Here is a 20,953-nt window from a genome sequence, read left to right as displayed (position 1 = left end):
GGGGTTATGTATATATAAGGATATGTACAATAAAAGTTTTACCTATGGATGGGTAGGAAATCTATTTCATGTTTTCTACTCTTTGTTTACTAACTTTCTACTTTTCGTTACTGGAGTAGTTCTCCTATTACATGAGTTTTTTTTAACTGAAAGGAAGCATTTTAAATTTGCCTCACAAAGAAATATTACAGATCTAAATACTAAAGATTTGATTTTATAATTCTTTTTGTGTTTTAATATCCTTTGGATTTTTTATACTAAGTATAAACAGAGTAGTATTTTTGGTAGATATTTTGAAAATTCAGATTAGCATCCCCTGTAAAAATAAAAAAAACCCCTCTATCCCACCATCCAGAAAAAAGTGCTATATAATAGTTTGTTTTTTCTACATTCATGCCTCTGCTGTTTAGAGATTAAAGAAGGAAAGTTAACATTACCAGACCATGAAGAAAAATACTAGAAACTACAATTTAAATACTGGATACTAGAAAATAGTAGAAATACAGCTAGTAGATAACAGGGACTAGAAAAACACTAGAAACTAGAATTACGTTTGTGTATTTCTTAAGACAAAAACATACAAATTAATAATCTTAAATTTTCCTGAAAACATTACAGTAATTCTAAGATACAGTTTTTCAATTTCCAAAATACAGATAAACTTTATCATCAAAGTATATATTGTTTTTATTTTCCCCAAAAGTTGTTTTTAATTTGATGATATTTCTTACAATCTAAGTCCTCTCAGAATCAGGAAAATACGCTATAGGAAAAGGACCCAAATTATTTAAGAATGCCTTTTGTTTCCAACGTTTTATTTTATTTTATTATTTTTTTTCAACATTTTATTTTTTAAGCATTAAAATCTTTGTAAAAATTATAAGGATAGTGTGATATACACCCTTATACTCCTCACCTAGATTCACTGATTTGGCCACATTTACTTTATGTCTTTCTCTTTCTCTCTATATATTGACCATTTGAGAGTTAAATGCAGCTATTATGACATGTCACTTCTACACTTATCTCTGGGGATAAGAACATTCTCCTATATAATCACAATACAATTACATACTGAAAATATTTATCATTTATATGCAATACTTTAGAGTCCATATTCAACTTTCCCCAATTGTAGCAATAATGAACTTTTATTGTCTCCGCTCTTTAGAATCTAATCATGCATGTCAAAAATTTCAAGGTATGTCAAGAAAGCCTTTTAAAGAAATCAATATCATATTTAATATCACATGTTAAGGAACATTTAGGTTCTTACTAAGTATTAAAATCACTGAATTGTAGAACTGGAAGGGACCTTAAAGATCATATTATAATCATAATATACTCCAACTCTTGCATTTACTAGAGGGAGAAAATTGAGAACTAGTGAGGTTGATTTGCTCCTGGCACCCAGTATGGTATTCTATCTTGCTAAATTATGACCACTCCTAAAATTGGCAGCAGAATGTAATGTTAAGACCATAGATACTAGGATCAGTATGTATGGGTTGGAAGTCAGCACTTGACTAGTTTTGAGACCTAAGCCAAGCTTATTAGCCTTGCCAAGCTTAAATTTCCAATGTGTAAAATGGGATAATAGTATTTACACCATAGGTTTGTTATGAGCCTAAATCAAGCTAACATTTGCAAGTTTGGGATTAACATATACACACTGCTATATTTAAAACAGATTCCCAACAAGGACCTACTGTATAGCACAGGGAACTCTGCTCAATACTCTGTAATAAAAGGGCAGGAATTTTTGTCTGTTATATTACTGAATCCTAGCACAGTGCTTGGTACAGAGTACGTGTTCAATAAGCAAGTGTTGAATGAATAAATAAAACCTTACCCAGTGTGAGAAAAATATTAAAACACCTCAGAATCATCCTTTCTTTACAAAGAGCTTATTGAAGCATAATATCTAAACAGGATTACATTCTGACCAAACTCTTTTCTCCTTTATAAGAAGCTCAAGGAGAGGTCACAAACCTTAAGACTTCTCAAAGTGTGTAATTCCACTACGGGGCGGGGGCGGGGGTGGGGGTGGGGGGGTGAGGCGTGAAGGAATTTAAAATTTTAGTTTACATATCCCCAAACAGGAAAGAAGAAAAAAGCCCGAAGTACTTAGAAAGTACTATAACATTAAAAGGGATTTGTTTCTCGTTTAAAAACATTGAACAAATGTGCATGAACTCCCTGGGTACCTGAATATTAATGATAGGAAATGTGCGTAATTACAAACTAAATTTTTTTTTTTTTTTTGGCCACGCCGCGAGGATTGCAGGATCTTAGTTCCCCAACCAGGGATGGAACCCGTGTCCCCTGCAGTGAAAGCACAGACCCCTAACCACTGGACCAGCAGCGAGTTCCCACAAACTAAATTTAATGTTACTAAAACTAACACAAGACAATTCTCATACCTTTTTTAGAGCATCCACACATTTATTAAAATTAAAGGCAGAATGAACCACCTAATTTGTCAAAAATGTTTGCTTTTTAAATTAAGATAAACACTCAGGGAAGAGATATGGGAACATATGTGTATGTATAACTGATTCACTTTGTTATAAAGCAGAAACTAACACACCATTGTAAAGCAATTATACTCCAATAAACATGTTAAAAAAAAAAGATAAACACTCAGAAATAAAACAAACTTTTCAATTGTTGCTTGACATTTAATGTTACGGAAGACTCTTGATAAGTATGATGAACCAAATAAAGATCAAACTGTATAAGGTCATGAGTTGTCCCAAAATGTTGTGATATACTAGAATTTTGATCTATTAACTGTTATTTGAAATAAGTAGTGGAAAATCCATTAACACATTTTCATGTTTTTGTGATATGATTTGATTACCATTTTTTGGTATAGAATATCAGATGACTATTGCTTAAAATAAAAATAAACCATTTACATTGACTTTTACAAGACAGAGACAAAGTAGATTCCCTAATTTAAAAAAATTATCTGGGACTTCCCTGGTGGTGCAGTGGTTAAGAATCCACCTGCCAATGCAGGGGACACAGGTTCAAGCCCTGGTCCGGGAAGATCCCACATGCCACGGAACAACTAAGCCCGTGCGTCACAACTACTGAGTCTGTGCTCTAGAGCCCGCGAGCCACAACTACTGAGCCTGTGTGCCACAACTACTGAAGCCCGCGCACCTAGAGCCTGTGCTCCACAACAAGAGAAGCCACCGCAATGAGAAGCCCGTGCACTGCAATGAAGAGTAGCCCCTGCTCACCACAACTAGAGAGAAAGCCCGTGCACAGCAAAGAAGACCCAACCAAAAATAACTAACTATATAAGTAAATAAAAAAAAATTATCTGATAATTCAAAGTAGTAAGTAAATACATTTTTTTAAATACACAAATTAAGTGTTTTTGGAAGAGCAGCAAGATACCTGGCATGGTTTTCCAGGACACGGAGTGGAGAGGAGGCAAAGCGAAGATCCCACATCTGGATCACTGGTAACCTGTCATCCTCAGAGGCAAGGACCATCTGAGTAGCAACATCAGGATGCCACGCCAACCCAGAGCAATGCATCTGTACATAGTTAAGGCTCACATTTTTATCAGTCATACTATTTTATTTATTTATTTATTTTTAGTCATACTATTTTATGAAAAGCCAAAATGAACATGAGGAATATGCCTTTGTTAAAGCAAACAGTACCAAACATCAGCTCAGGCTTATTAAAAAAAAGAATTCTTATTTATTTAATCATTATTTTAATCTATTTCTATTTATTTAAAATTTCAGTTTATTAAAAAACTCCATACAGCTATTAAATTCTATTAAACACTCTTAAACAGTAGTATTAAACATAAAAAGTTTAAAGGTTTTCAATTCAGCCAACCCTTTGATACATAAAATCATTCTGGGCCAGAATAATTCTATACCAAAAATGAGATCTCCTGTCAAAATTGTAACTAGGGGAAAAGTTTTATATAAATTTAAAATTTAATACTTTCAGAAAAATTAAAATAAAGAGATAAGATTTAAATGACAAAAAAATTCATATCTTTCCTCTATTTCACCATAAAAATCAAGATAAAGTGTCTAAAGCAACAACTACTATTTCAATTTTCACATGGGATAAATTAACATTATTATTGAGAACTACCTGGAAGTTCAGATACTATTAAGTATTCCAAAAGATGACTGAAATGTTTATTGTATACTTTATTCCACTGAAATTTGTTTTAAAATTTTTGACTCACTGAAAAATAATACCCTGAAGAAACATTCTTGTAAAATTTTGTTGTTGTTGTTATTATTGTTGTTTTTAAGTTATATATGTATTCTCTGATTTAGGCAAACTCGTTTTTTTTTAAATGTCCAACTAAACAATGTAATTAAAAACAAATTAACAAGACAAAGCCTAAACTGTGTCTAAATTACTTTATAGCACATGATGACATAATATTAATGAATCTATAAAGCTGAAAATGTAATGTGTTATACAACAGCATATACTGTGTTAAGTGGGAGAACATCAGCTCACTTTAGCAGTGCCTAATCAGAAAAGATGAAGCCAGGAGTCTGGAAACTACAGCTTCATAGTCATAAAATTACTAGCAGGGAAAATTTTTACATTCTTGAGAAAGCTAAAGATGAATTAAAAAGTTGCTATAATGCTTTGTAACAGCTAGCAAAGCAAAACAACCAGTATATCATGGAATAACCCCCTTGATTAACCAATCTTTTTCTTCATCATTAATATATCCAGTGTGGTTTAGTAGGAATTTTATTATTTTCCCCAAAGGAAGAAACCTCTCATTCCAACATGATTGGTCCATAAAAAGACAGGATTTGACTTTATAGAAATTTGATTTGTTGCCTACTCTGACAAACTATATAGGAATAGCTACAGCAGGAATAAAACATGTTTGTCACAAATCAATCACAAACTTACCCTGTTACTATGATCACTGACTTTGATGATGGGTTCATTTTTTCTAAGATCCCACACAGTGGCCCGGCCACTGGGATTGGCTGATGCCAAAATATGCTGAACTTGTCTGTTCCATGCAATGCAGCTGATATCTTCTGGGGGCTATAAGGAATAAACTACTAAAAGCCATTTCTCAGTAATAATCAAATTTAACTACAAAATATAATTCTTTTTAAAAACTGGATTACTTAAAAATCGGATCTATTCATTCCAAAAATTTATTTTTATATTTTTAAGTTCTCAACATCATGCAATAGAGTTTAAGGCTCAGGTATATGCCAATTCAAGTATTTTACCTTGTTTATCACCAGGCATTCATTAAGCTCCTGTTACAAACCAAGCACTGTTTCTTTACTTTGCAACTGCTCCAAGGTAGATAACAGACCACAAAGTAGATGCTGGTCAATATGACAGACATCTAAGCAGAGCAAAAGTTACAACCTAGACCTAGAAAACTATCTTTAATAAATGGTAGGCCACACACTATTATTATGCTACCTTTCAGATCGCCAAAATGTTAGGGCCCGTTATAATGGCCACTCAAATTGAATAGTCCATACCAGGGGTCCCCAACCCCCGGACCGGTACCAGTCCACGGCCTGCTAGGAACCAGGCCACACAGCAGGAGGTGAGCGGCGGGTGAATGAGCGAAGCTTCATCTGATCTGTATCTACAGCTGCTCCCCATTGCTCACATTACTGCCTGAGCTCCACCTCCTGTCGGCATTATGGTGAGTTGTGTAATTATTTCATTATATATTACAATGTAATAATAATAGAAATAAAATGCACAATAAATATAAGGCACTTGAATCATCCCAAAACCACCCCCCCACCCCAGTTCGTGGAAAAACTGTCTTCTGTGAAACCAGTCCCTGGTGCCGAAAAGGTTGGGGACCACTGGTCTATACAACATAAAGAAACTCAAGGAGGCAGGGGGAGGATTGTTCTTTCTCAACTTATTAGAATTACATAAGAAACAGGTTGAGTGTTTTTTTTAAAAATAAGTTTCCTCTCTAGTCTATGATTTTTATTGTAAGGTTGGATATTGTTAAGATACCATATTATATAAAATACTAAACTATATAAAATATTATACCTAAGAAAATTATTAAAGACTTTATTTTATTTACTACCATAAGTCTAGTATATCAAACAGTGTCTGGCACATGGTAAGTGCTAAATAAATATTTACTATTGAAGGATTCACTGATACTCTAAAGAAACATATTTATTAATACTTTACTATGTTGAAGGAAAATCAGTGACATTTAAAAACTGATTTTAAACAAATATATTCTGTGTGAAAAAAACAAAGTGTAGAAAAACTGATTTTGGTTCTTTTGATTACATTGAAATCAATGTAATACCTGCGTTTTGGCTCCTGGTGTCATTGGAGTTGCAAAATTGTTTAAATCCCAAATGTAGATTTCAGATTCATTAGCACCAGAGGCCACCAGATTAGTCTGTAATAAGAAACAATTAACAACTAAATAGCACTTACAAATAATTAAGAGAACTCAGAATAATCCAATTCAGAGGTGGAAAGACCTGTCTGTTTTAAGGCATATAATTTTTCTAATTAAAAAAGCAAAATGTATGAATTCCTAAAAACTATGCATAACAATCTGAAATGTATATAGTTTTTTAAAGAAACATTATAAAATTCTATTAAACTAAAAAGACAATACATCTACTGACATTTTAATATAAGACATTAAAAAGTAATTGCATGGATAAATTCTTAATTATGCAACTATATGGGCATTACTGCTTGTGGTTTGCATCTCTGGAAGGGGACCTGTTGTGGGAGACAAAAATAAGTCACCAATTATTGCTTCAGACAAATAGCCAAATCCTAAAATAATGGCATCTATCTCAGGATACCTCAAAGCCAGCCTCTGGAGCTGGACCAAGATAGGGCTAGCAAAATCTCTTGTCTTAAATCCTCACATATTTATTTATTAAAAAATTTCTTTTATTGAAGTATAGTTGATTTACTTCAATTAAAAAAAATAGTTGTTTTAGTTTCTGGTGTACAGCAAAGTGATTCAGTTATATATATATATTATCATATTCTTTTCCATTATGGTTTATTACAGGATATTGAATATAGTTCCCTGTGCTATACAGTAGGACCTTATTGTTTATCTATTCTATATAAAGTAGTTTGTATCTGCTAATCCCAAACTCCTAATTTAGCCCTCCCCTAGCCTTTTCTCCTTCGGTAACCATAAATTTGTTTTCTATGTTTGTCCTCACGTATTTACATTTCATTTATGCTCAATCTTGTTACATTTCATTTATGTTCAATCTAGTTCCTGGTGGCACAATTTTAGGGTCAAAAAGACCCTAAAATTGTGATATGAAGTACAGGAAGATAATGAGGTTCATATACTGACCTTCATCCTTTACTGTTCACTCTCATTAATACTTCTATAAACAACTGACATATAACTATGAAAACAGAGGAATTCTGGTAGTAGCCACCTATGATACAAGACACTAACCAAAAATCAGCAGCTGATTAATCCAATTAACAAAGGAATTAGCTATCTAATCTGAAGAGTAGACGCAGAAATGAAGAAGTTAGGGTTTCTATATTTCTATACCCAAAGTATCTATTTATAATACAAGAAAAATAACTATTTTAAACTTTCTTAAGATAATATTCAGGCTTCCCTGGTGACGCAGTGGTTGAGAGTCCGCCTGCCGATGCAGGGGACACGGGTTCGTGCCCTGGTCTGGGAAGATCCCACATGCCGCGGAGCGGCTGGGCCCGTGAGCCATGGCCGCTGAGCCTGCGCGTCCGGAGCCTGTGCTCCGCAAAGGGAGAGGCCACAACAGTGAGAGGCCCACGTACCGCAAAAAAATAAAAAATAAAAAAAATAAAAATAAAAAAAAGATAATATTCATTTTCTGGTTATACTCAAGTATCCTAATAATTCAAGATCTTTATTTATTTATTTTTAAAATTTATTTATTTTTGGCCGTGTTGGGTCTTCATTGCTGCATACTGGCTTTCTCTAGTTGCAGCGAGTGGGGGCTACTCTTCGTTGTGGTGCGCAGGCTGCTCACTGCAGTTGCTTCTCTTTGTTGCAGAGCACGGGATCTAGGCACATGGGCTCAGTAGTTGTGGCGCATGGGCTGAGCTGCTCCGTGGCACGTGGGATCTTCCCGGACCAGGGATCGAACCCGTGACCCCTGCATTGGCAGGCAGATGTTCAACTGCTGCACTACCAGGGAAGCCCTTGAACCCTCCATTCTTCAAACAAATACACTCACTCATCAATCTGCACAGGCACAGTTTTAGCTTTCAATTTCAAGACTGAGGCACAGCAGATTCATATACTTATATAAAATAAGCAGCACATTATCTCAAGAATTAAGAATAAATGTCAAAAGTCTAACCTGGAAAATGTTCACATCCAAGGCTCTCACTGGGCCAGTATGTTTGTCATTCTGGGCAATCACAACTTCCTTATCACCAGCTATAATTTTAGAAGGATCATAAAGAATAATATTTCCATTTTCACCACCTGCAATCAGAACTCCAGAGACATCTCCTTTGGAATCCATCTTATGAGGCCCCCAAATCAACTTGTGGTACCTTTAAGAGAAAATGAGCAAAATAACTCTTTTTTGAAGTCAAATAAATGTAGAAAAGAATCTGAAATTATACATTTAATTGTTTTCATAAATACTTCAAAAACACTGCTTCTCCTCTATTTCTGGTAACTGCATAACTTGGTGAAATGGCATTTTAGTTTTTATTTATACTCATACATACATGTTTCATTTTGTAATCTTGAAGAGTATAAAAACTCTTTTGTAGAGCTAATATGACAAAGTACACTTGATTTGTGTGTCAAAAGATATGAGCTTAAGAATGGTTTTACCATTTAGAATCTGTGAGACCCTAAGCCAGTTACTTTGGTTCATTTATAAAATAGAGCTAATCAACCACCTCCCTGATTTTACTTGACTACAGAAGTACTAACAAATTACTTGTTAAATAGTAAAGGAGTTAAGGGAGTCATCTGAAATTTTCTAAGAAAAATAATGTATTCTGAGAGTAGAAAAGTGACATCAAAATTATGTCTATTATGACAAGTACCCCATTGGTGGAGAATAAAAGATTATGGTTTGGTAAGGTGGCAGCGTGGAGATATACAAGACAAATGGTGGTGAGGAGAAAAACTGCTAGACAAAAGGTATCTGGGGTTCCCATCACAGTGGGAGGGCTTGGAAGACTATGGGAGGTCCCATGAGACTCCATCATCTGAACTGTATTGTTAGCTAAGGTAAAACTCTTCCCCAAAACTTGCCAAGCTATTAAGGCAATAAAGCATATTTTACTACTCAAAGAAAAGTGTCCTTCTCTGCATTATAATACAGCTTAAGTACTTGGAAAGGTGATCTAAACACCTATTGTATCAGAAATCATGTCAATAAAATTCTCTGTGAAATGTATTTTTAAATATAGATAAGTACAAGGGGAAAAAAAAAACCAACCTCCATTCAGGGAAAATCACTATTAACATCTTAATATTCATCCAACTACTCCTTTTTCTAGTCGTATCTACCTTTTTTTGTAAACAGGTGAGATAAAGGAGATAAAAGAAAGTAACTCTACTATATCATAAGAAGAAAATACTAGAAACTAGAGCCTCTCCTTCCTATCCTACACATAACAGTCAGTAGTAAAAAATTCAATAAAACAGATAGACACTTCTTTTACTTCCGTAGAAATGCACTCATATTTTTTCACAAAATATTTCACGTCATTGATAGTATTCCTTACAGTTTCTAATAACGGAACATTTGTAGACACACTAGGCATCAACCACAACATATAACTGAATAATCATGTGAATTTAAGGTTGAATCTCATACCTGTGAGAAGAAGAGAAAGTGGCACAAGATTTCATATCCAAGGATGGATCAGAAAGGTCTAATTCAAATATCTCAAGAGAGGCACTGGTACTAAATGTTGCATCCAATTGTTGAGCAGATGTTCCTACAGAAAATACATTCATGGTAACTACACATGCAAAAATAAAAGACTCAGAGAAAACCATACAAAATAATGCACACTTTTCAATTATCTCACTCATGAATGCTGCACTAGTGGTTGAAATCTCAGCACATATACCACTGAGCAGATGCTTAAATTACTATAGCAATAAGATTCTGATGCAAGGCTCAGAGATGATGTTTGTACGAGTGGGTAGTGAAGATAATTTTTTAAGCCTATAGATATTTTAAAACCTCTCTGTATAAACAGCCCCATGCTTATAGTTACATATGATATAACTCCAACTTTTTATATAAAAATGCTAGCATCAAAACTGTTTTTCATTCATTCAAACTGATATTTTATTAACTTTTTTACATGTTATCTATTGTGCTTAATACTGGAGGAATAAAGATAAAGCACAATTCTATGAAGTGGGGAAGACACATGATTAATGCTATGATGTACAAGCACAGAACTCAGCTGATCCGAAGGTTGGACATTATCTCGCCAGGGAAGGAGAGACTTTCTAGAGGAGATGAAGCTTGAACTGAATTTTAAAGGACAAGTGTAAATAAGTCAGATGCGGAAGAGAAGGAATTAGGTGACTCATACTATCTTCTCTCTGTTGAACTTACCTGTAGCTAGGTAAATGGGATGATTCTGGGCAGGGCTCCATGCCTGCATGGCTGTACGATCTATTTCCTTTAACTTCATCCTGCTAAAGAGAATATTTCACACAGAAATATAATAAACATGTAATACGGAACAAAGAAACATTTTTTTACATAGAAATATACTAGACAAACCAATACATCATTAGTAGTGCTGGAATGCCAGTAAGTCAAATTGGTCTACGTATCATTTGTTGGGAAATGTTCAATATTAGAAAGAAGAGAAACTTGTTAAATTATTTTGAGACAAATATAGGGCTATTCTAACTGTTTACAGATTATAGCTCTTCAGTTGAAAAATCAGTCTGGAAAGAAACCTGCAAAAACAGGGACAGTATTTGGTTAATTAATCTTGGTACACAATATGTTTCTCAGACAAGACAATATGGGTGGCAGTATATCAGGGGTAAGAGACGGCACATAATAAACAAAGTGCATCTTCCTGGAGCAGAATTACTCAACAATAAGAGCAGTTTGAAAAATTAATTTAAATTAAAACAGGCTAACACAGAGGAGAATAAAGCAAACCCACAGATTTGATAAAGATAAAGCAGAAAATTTTTTTTGAAAGGTCACTCAAAGTTACAAACCCACATGCCATTATTTTATATATTCTCTGTTAAAGTTACTCTGGTAGAAAAATTCAGGAGGTACTGTGCTATAGCATAAAAAAAAAATTTGTTATTTTACATAAATGCATTCACATGGCATACTATTCCACTGTAAGATGTACCATAATTTAATTACTTAGCCTGCTACTGATGAACACCTGAGCTGTTTCTAATCTTTTGCTATTTTTACAAACAATGCTGAAATAAATGGCCATATATACATGTTATTTCACTCATGGGCAAGGAAAGCTGTAGATTTCCAGAGGTAAAACTGATGCGTTAAAGGATAAAAGTAATTTTAATTTTGATGGATACTCCCAAGTTGCCCTCCATGGCAACTGTACCTTTTCATACTCCCAAGAGTAATCCATAAGTAGCTGCTGCCCTACAGACCTTCCAGGGTAACCAGCATGATAGGTGAAAAATGTTAGCTCTGGATAGTTGTAATTTGCATTTCTCATACTATAAATAACGTTGAACATCTTTTTTTATATGGTTATGGGTCATCCATATTTCCTTCTCTGTCACCTTTTCCGTCTATTCTTGTCTATATCATTTGCCCATTTTTCTATTAAGCTATCAGACTTTATCTTTGATTTTGCTTATTTTTTTTTACCTTTCACAAAATTTCCATTTTTTTAAAATAGATTTTATTTATTAGAGCAGTTTCAGGTTCACAGAAAATTTGAGTGAGAAGTATAGAGAGTTCCCACATACCTCCCTCCCTTGCCCTCTTGCCTCCCGAACGCAGCCTCCCCACTCATCAACATCTTGTACAGCGCAGTGGTATATTTGTTACAATCAATGAATCAACACTGACACATCATTATCAACCAATGTCCATCGCTTCCACTAGGATTCACTCTTTGTGTTGTACGTTCTATGGGTTTTGACAAATGTATAATCCACCGTTTTAGTATCATTCAGAAGCTTCCCTGCCCTAAAAACTCTCTTGTGCTCCACTTATTCATCCCTCTCTTCCTCTGTCCCTCCTCTTCCCTCCCTCCCTGGTAACCACTGATCTTTTTTATTGTCTCCATAGTTTTGCCTTTTCCCCGAACATCATTTAGTTATAATCATACAACATGTAGCCTTTTCAGATTGGTTTATTTCACTTAGCAATAGGCATTTAAGGTTCCTCAACGTCTTTCTGTGACTTGATAGCTCATTTCTTTTTAGCACTGAAAAAATATTCCAATGTATCAGTGTACCATTTTTATTTTTTCACAGTCAAATTTCTCACTTTAAAAAAACTGGTTTCTGAATTTTGATTAGTTAGAAAAGGCTTTCTGCATGCTACAGTTATGAAGACATTCATCAATAGTTTTCTTCTAGCAAATTCATTTATGGCTTATTCTTTTTTTTTTTTTTTTTTGCGGTACGCAGGTCTCTCACTGTCATGGCCTCTCCCGTTGCGGAGCACAGGCTCCGGACACGCAGGCTCAGCGGCCATGGCTCACAGGCCCAGCTGCTCCGCGGCATGTGGGATCTTCCCGGACCGGGGCACGAACCCGTGTCCCCTGCATCGGCAGGCAGACTCTTCAACCACTGCGCCACCAGGGAAACCCTACTTTTTTTTTTAAAACTAAACTTCAGAATAGTTTTTGAAGAAAAACTATTTTTTTTAGTTTAGTTTTTAGAAGAAAAAAAGAACGTTAGTGTTTTTTATTGAACCTGTACCCAAATTAGTAAATTAATTTATGGAGAACTGACACAATGCTGAATCTTCCTATCAAGAACTTGCTGTCTTTTGATTTAAGCCTTCTTTTTTATCTTTCAGTATCGTTTGAAATTTTTTTGATGTATTGGGTTTGCTTACTCCTAAGTATTTTCTTTTGGTTTGTTTGTAAATGTGGCTTTTTTCCCTTCCATTATAATGTCTATGTTCTTATTGTTATACGAAGGCTAATGATTTCTTTACATTCATTTTTAATTCTGCTATCTTACTGAATTCTCTTCTTGAAGTAGTGCTTCAGTAGATTCTGTTGGGTTTTCCACATATACACTCATACCATGTGCCAACAGTGACAGTTATTTCCTCATTTCAAATTGTCATTCCTCTGATATCTTTCTCTTGTGTGAGCTAGCCAGTACTAATGGTACCATATTCAAGAGTAGTGATAACAGCGGTATTTTTGTCTTGTTTTGTTCTTCAGTGAGAAAGCCTATTGTATCACCACTGAGCATGGTTTTGGAATTTGAGATATACATACATATATTTTTGTGTGTATATATACATATATACACACATTTATATCTGTACTATATATATATATATGGAAATGGCCAATGATTACTGTTTTACTGAATGCTATTCATAACGACTGGGTGTTGAATTTTGTCAAATGCTTTTTCATTAGGTAATTGGAGATGATCATATGATTTTTCTCCCTAGGTCTACCAATAAAACAAATTACACTAACAGATTTCCTAATATTGAACCATCTTTTCATATGCTGAATAAACTTCTCTTGACCATGATGTATTGTTCTACTACTGTGCTGCTAGATTTTGTTTGTTTAAAAGTTTCACTCCTAGAGCCTTAAGTGAGATTCAATCGATAGTTTTCTCCTTTTGTACAGTCTTTGTCAGGTTTTGGTATCAATGTTATACTTGCTTCATAACAAATGTGGGAGTTTTTCTATGTTCTGGAACACTTTCAAAAACAGCATTGGAATTACTGGGTCTTTAAAGATTTAACAGAATTCTCCTGTGAAACATCTGGGTCTGGTGCTTTTTGGGGGAAAGTACTCCTTTGGTAATTTTCTCTATTTCTTCTATGGATAATTGATCTATTTGAAATTTTAAAAAATTAATTAATTAATTAATTAGGCTGCATTGGGTCTTCGTTGCTGTGCGCAGGCTTTCTCTAGTTGTGGCGAGTGGGGGGTACTCTTCCTTGTGGTGCGCAAGCTTCTCACTGCGGTGGCTTCTCTTGTTGCAGAGAACGGGCTCTAGGCATGCAGGCTTCAGTAGCTGTGGCATGCAGGCTCAGTAGTTGTGGCACACAGGCTTAGCTGCTCTGTGGCATGTGGGATCTTCCCGGACCAGGGCTCAAACCCGTGTCCCCTGCATTGGCAGGCGGATTCTTAAACTCTACGCCACCAGGGAAGTCCTGAATTCTCTTTATTCAAGGTCATTTTTTGTAAATTACATTTTCCTATGATATTCCTTTATTTTATTTTTTTTACAATTTTCTAATTTATTTGTTTAGACTCAAACGTAGACTCATGATTCTTTTATTCAATGTTATTATTTTTTAATATTTATTTATTTATTTGGCTGTGCTGGGTCTTAGCTGCAGCATGTGGGATCTTTGTTGCAGCATGGGGGATCTGTAGTTGCGGCATGCAGAATCTTTTTTTAGTTGTGGCATGTGGGATCTAGTTCCCTGACCAGGGATGAAACCCGGGCCCCCTGCATTGGGAGCTCAGAGTCTTAACCACTGGACCACCAGAGAAGTTCCCCATAATTCTTTTAATTTGTGCTGTGTATGGTGATTAGTCCTTATTTATTAAGAATATTTGTGTTTTGTTTTCCCCTACCCTCCTTTTAAAAATTAACTTAGCTACTGACTTGCTTACTGAGTATTTACAAACAGTCAAATTTTGGATTTACTTATTCTACTTTTCTTGTTTTTGAATTCATTAATTTCTGCATTTATTTTTTTTTATTTTTTTTATTTATTTATTTATTTTTGCGGTATGCGAGCCTCTTACTACCGTGGTCTCTCCCGTTGCGGAGCACAGGCTCCTGACGCGCAGGCTCAGCGGCCATGGCTCACGGGCCCAGCCGCGCTGCGGCATGTGGGATCTTCCCAGACTGGGGCACGAACCCGTGTCCCCTGCATTGGCAGGCGGACTCTCAACCACTGCGCCACCAGGGAAGCCCTGCATTTATTTTTATTAATTCCTTCCTTGTACCTTCTTTTGGTTTACTTTGTTCTTTTTCTAACTTTTTAGTTAAATGCTTCACTTACCCATTTTTATTATTTCTTTAGGCTTTGAATTTTCTCTGCACACTGCTTTAACTGGATCCTATACATTACTAGTGTTTTCATCATTATGATCACCCATTTTACAATTTCCATTTGTATTCTCCATTGATACAACAGTTTGAATTTAATATCCAAGTGGAGGGGCCTTTATTTTTACTGCATTGTGATTTTTCTGTACTATTTCTTCTTTATGAAATTTATGTAAGTTTTCTTTGGGGCCTATGCAAGTTTTTGTGAATGTTCCAGAAGACCTAAAAAGAAGGGGTGCTCTGTTTTCAGAGTTCAATATATGTTAATCAAGTCTATCCTACTGACTTAATTGTTTAAGTCTTCTATATACTTATTATTATTTTTTTCCCCACTTGATCTGTCCTGGATCAAGAACAGCAAATTAAAAGTATCCTGCTACTAGTGCATTTGTGCCTATTTCTCCTGGTATCTCCTAAAACTTGCTTTATGAAAGTTACTTTGTTATTCAGTACATAGTTACATATTTACATATTGAATACATAGGCAGACAGATATTCACAATGCTAAATGTTCACTGTCAAATACATATTTTAGCTTTACAGGATATTTTTCATCTTAAATAATGCCTTTGGGCCTGAATTTCACTTTGTCTCATATTGAGATCAATAGCCTAGCTTTCTTTTTATTTGCCTTTATGTGTGCTCTTTGGCCTTTTCAACTTCTGAACCATTTTGTTTTCCCTGGCTATCTTGAATACAGTGAAAAAAAATCAGGTTTTGCTTAGTGATCCAATTTGAAAAAATTTTAATAGATTAGCTAATAAATGTATTTAAAACTTACTGATATGACAAAAATGGTTACTCTCATTTCTATCATAGTCTGCTATGTTTGGTTTTATAATGTTAAAAAATGTCTTTCACTGTTATCTATTTTTGTGTATTTTTAATTTTTTTGATAATGAGTGATTTGTATTTTTGTTCTAGTATATGTTTCTGGTTCCATCTTTGTTACTATAATTTTAAATAATTTCACTTAGTACTATTAATCCTCTATTTCTTTACATAGTTAACTACTATGAGCACTAACAAAATTAGCTTATATAATCTTACTGCCTCTCTTGCATCACACAGTTATAATCACAGTATTATCTTTCTCAGTGTTTACCTTTGTACTGCTAAATATGCTTATACTTCTACTAACTGATTTGTCAGCTTTAAATAATGTTCTTTGACTCCTAGCCATTATAGATTAGGCAATCCACAAACTTATTCTACATCCAATTTTCTTCTTACTTCCCAGTTCTCTTAATTTTTTACTTTTACGACCAATTCCTACATCATCAGGTATTTAACATGTACATTTTATTCTTTCTTCCTTATTCCTACTTTTGTTTTAGCCTCAGGTCTATTGTAGTTAAATATACTCAATGTTCTCCAACAGTACTCTTGCCAGTTTTCTTACTCATCTCTGGAGGATGAAGTTCATCCTCTAACAGTTTCCTTAAGAGGGCCTTAGACTAAAAACATGCCCTGAGTCTTACATGTCCAAATTGTTTATACTTGATGAACATTTTACAGATAATAAAATGAAGGCACAGAAAGATTAAATAATTTGAACACACTAGCAAGGGGCAGAGCCAAGATTTGAACTCAGAAGTTTAGCTCCAGAGTCCAAGCTCTTACTTGTTATTACAACAAGCTCAAGTATTCAATTTTAATCATAGAAGAAATATTAACATTTAGGAGAAATAATGAATGGCAAAGAAACTACAATGCATGATGAAATTAAGGGAAGAAGACATGTATTTTAGAAACAGCCCAGTTTAGGCAAAGTGGATAGAAGGTTGAACTACATAGCTTAGAGGCAGGGCCTCTGGAGTTAATCCTCAACTTGAATACTGGGTCTGTTACTTTTGACACCATCGACACATCATTTGACCTCTCTGAGCCCCAATTCCTACTTACCTTTGTAAGATGGGGTTAAGAATGATTACCTTAGGGGATATTGTGAGGTTGAAATGAGATAATGTATTTTACAGAGGTCCAAACACAAATTAAAATGTGTTTTTTTTTGTTTTGTTTTGTTTTTTGCGGTACGCGGGCCTCTCACTGTTGTGGCCTCTGCCGTTGCAGAGCACAGGCTCCGGACGCGCAGGCTCAGCAGCCATGGCTCACAGGCCCAGCCGCTCCGCGGCATGTGGGATCTTCCCGGACCGGGGCACGAACCCGTGTGCCCTGCATCGGCAGGTGGACTCTCAACCACTGCACCACCAGGGAAGCCCTAAAATGTGTTTTAATATGCTAACTACTTTAAAGATTATTACTATCATGAGATTAATCAAGGAAACTGCACATCTAGTCTCCTAAGATTATTGTGAAGAAAAAAAGGAAAAAAAAATCCCAATTTTCTAAGAAATGAAAAAGAGGCCTATTTTCTTTATATGAAATGCCCTCTTTTTCTTCTCAGCCAATTGTCTTTAATAATAAGTTCAAATCCCAGGTCCTTCATGAAATCTGCCCTACTGGTCCAATCCACACTGATCTAAATAGTCTCTTAACTCTTTACATTAGTCTGTACCACACTTCAAGTGTCTTACAATAAAGTCTCTTATTTATCTTAATAAAACTTTTTAACATTCTATTAGTACATATTTTCCCATCGCCTGTTTTACCAACTGTTTTATATGTCATCTTGTCTCACCAAATCGACAAATACTGTCATTTTTTCAATCAAGTGTTACAGCTTTTACCCTTTTCGGACTCAAAATTGCTTAGCACAGACTGAGATACACAGTTTTGCTTGATTGATTTTGAATGTCTGTATTTATGGGAATACAAAAAGACTGATGAGCTAGAAAGACCAACTTCAAGTAAAATATTTAATTTTTAAATTCTTCACTGTTTAAAACTTAACTTATTTAAAAAATAGGGGAAAGTACTAAAGTGCCTTTAGAATAATTTCTAAAAGTGAAAACAAAATAGCTACATATATATAAAGTTTTTTAAAAACCAAATTGAATATAATTACAGTATCTTTAGGAGTAAAGATACAACAAGGGCTACTGAATTCATGAACACTTAGTTAATGTGTAACATTTACTGAGAGAGAGAGAGACAAATTCACAAGAACATAAAATGGTTAAGTAGGAATTCAAAGCATTTATAAAGTCTATTTCTTGGCCTTAGTACTCAATGTTCCACCAGAAGCAGTTCCACTTATGAACCTGTACTGAACATAAGGCTTAAATACCATTGTTTAAAAAAACATCAAATCACTCTACTACAAATAGCCTAGAACTACATTAAGCGGTCTGAATCTAATTAGACAAGAATACCATAAACTACATATCATTCTCAAAACTATTAAGAATACTATGGAAATACAGCTTCATCTAGATACATGTGTATTTCCTCTTAAAAATGACCACTTAGTTGTAACTAGTTTTCTTGAAAATATGAAGAAAGAAGTCTTAGATTAAAACGTGTATTTCCCAAGTGAGACTTGCTTTGAAAACTTTGTGTAATTTTTTTCAATATTGTATGTGATTAGAATTCATGCTATGTAGATTTGTTTCATTCAAGACTATTTTACACAGAACATAGTTGTGAAAATATTAAAAGAAAATTGTGAGGACAATGGTTTGTTTACATATACCCCCTATAAGACAACATCTATAGCACAGCAGTTAAAAGTATGGAGACTGGAGCCGACATCCTTGGTTTAAATCCCAGCTTCACCATGTCCTAGCTCTGACTTTAAGCATGTAACTTTATCTATGTGTGTCATGGCTAACCATTTGGTAAAATAACTGTAATAAAAGTACACCATAGGTCTGTTGTGAGAATTCACAGAGAACAGTCCCTGGCACCTGGTCAATCAATGCTTGTAAATGGCAGCTAATACAAAAGTCACAATTTAAAATGTTTACCCCAGTGAATCTTCAAAAGAATACATCTACTGAAGAAAATATATGATCCAGAAAACTTTTATTTATTCATCCAGTTTGTCTCCACAGCAATTGTGTGCAGTTAAGTGAAAACTTTTTTTCTTTCTGCATTTTCTAAACGCTAATTTTGTGAAGCAACACTAAAACCCAACAGTACTATTCTCTAAAAAAACACCAACCTTACAAAGCTACATATAGAGCTGACCTAAACCAGAAAGTAAAAAGTGCAAGAGGTAACAGAACTGGAAACTCTGACTCCCAAACCAGGAATACAATCCCTAGCTGCCACTGTCTTTAGTAAAAATCCATCTTGTGTGGGCAAAATACCTCATTATGGATGGGCACATTTGTTCTAGAGAATTGTTTAATGTTATTGATGTTCTAGGCTCATCTCACTCAACAAAAACCAAATCAAAGAAGCAACTGTGCATTGGTGAACTAAATGGAGTCACACTTATCTGCAGTCTTAATAAACAAAACTGAACTAAATGGTGTCACGCTTATCTGCAGTCTTAATAAACAAAACTTTCTGAGCTGAAATTAACTTATTTAAGAATGACAACACTTCTAAAGACAATTGAAAAATCAATTTAATAATATCAACTTACAAGAATCTTTAATTTGGGATTTGTAAACCTCATGAAAATATACAGAAAATCCTATCCGTGTGTATATGTGCATTTGTTTAGGAAGATGATACAATGGTTTCATCAGATCCTTAAAAGAGTGGAATCCCAAAAGGTTGAGAATCATTGCTCTTTACAGTCTACAAAAATTTCTTTCCGTTCTTATGCTATTAGTTTCAGAAAAGAATTTGCTTATATACAATTAAGAAATATAACTGTAAATCCACTCAAAATCTCACATTTCCTAAGTAAACTTAGATGTGTGTAACAGAAATTCACAACAACAAAACAGTTCAACTTATCCAAAAGTTCTTAGAGTCTACGAAACTTTCCCAGAGCTGTAATTAAGGGACAATGAGAAACCAGGAGCACAGAAGAACCACTAAGAAAAGGTAAGTAAACTTTAGCCAACTCTAGAACAATCGTTATGTTCAGAAAACTTAAGACAGCATGAAACAAGGACGAGGCTCATAATTATTGATTAAATAGAGTTACAGTTGCCCACAAAGACAATCAAATTTCAGTTTTCTGTGGTTAGAAAGACAGTTTAGGAGGAAGGATTTGTCACCATCAATGCAACTTCAGAATGACCTAGGTAAAATTAGTTCCTTGCGCTCACGGAAAAGTTTATAATGCTCGTAAGCCCAGGCAATATTTTGATTTATTTTACACCTGCCCCGTAATTTAACCTCGTATAACAGTAACTTATTAGCAAAAACATACAACACTCAATGATACTTCCTTCGAGGTATAGGCTGCGACCGGCGACTACTGCCCTTAAAATAATCCAATCCTGGTTAAATGACAACAGCCTATATAGTTAAAACCCACGAACCTTTAAATCTGGCAACAGTTCAAATAGCAACAAAAAATCCCAACCAAACTAAAGTCAACCAAAGTAATCCTGAGGTTTGTTTCCTTCCCTCGCCCTTGGGGACCGCACCTCTTTGTGCACAAGGATCTGAAGGTCTCCTAACCTCAGACGCCAGCTACGGGCGCCGGCAGGACACCCTGTCGCAAGTCTCAGCGGCGCCTCTGCTCAGCAGTGGAAACGTCGGCGGATGCGGACAGGGCGATCTCCAAAGCAGCCGTGACGCCAGGCGTTGACCCGCCGGGCCCGAAACGAAGACCCGGGCGCGCCTCCACCA

General features: G+C 35.0%; 1 protein-coding gene across 13 annotated transcripts in view; it reads right to left on the bottom strand.

Moving 5' to 3' along the window:
* SEC31A (SEC31 homolog A, COPII coat complex component) overlaps positions 1–20,953 on the bottom strand; it is a 64,529-nt gene that overhangs the window by 43,325 nt on the left and 251 nt on the right. For 10 of the 13 annotated variants that reach the window (XM_082652745.1, XM_082652746.1, XM_082652752.1 and 7 more), the window contains exons 2-7: positions 10,620–10,702; positions 9,861–9,984; positions 8,376–8,574; positions 6,335–6,430; positions 4,927–5,067; positions 3,412–3,554 (exon numbers count right to left, since the gene is read on the bottom strand). In XM_082652745.1, coding sequence (XP_082508871.1) covers positions 3,412–3,554; positions 4,927–5,067; positions 6,335–6,430; positions 8,376–8,574; positions 9,861–9,984; positions 10,620–10,698 — 782 coding nt within the window. In that variant the 5' untranslated portion in view covers positions 10,699–10,702. The remainder of the gene's footprint in view (positions 1–3,411; positions 3,555–4,926; positions 5,068–6,334; positions 6,431–8,375; positions 8,575–9,860; positions 9,985–10,619; positions 10,703–20,953) is intronic. The other 3 variants (XM_082652743.1, XM_082652744.1, XM_082652740.1) reach the window with 2 other exon arrangements.

Source organism: Grampus griseus (genome assembly GCF_964374135.1).
Source record: "Grampus griseus genome assembly, chromosome: 4".
NCBI classification, from domain to species: Eukaryota; Metazoa; Chordata; class Mammalia; order Artiodactyla; family Delphinidae; genus Grampus; species Grampus griseus.
The sequence above is the reverse complement of the archived record's forward strand: the minus strand, read 5'-3'. Positions and strand labels throughout refer to the sequence as shown.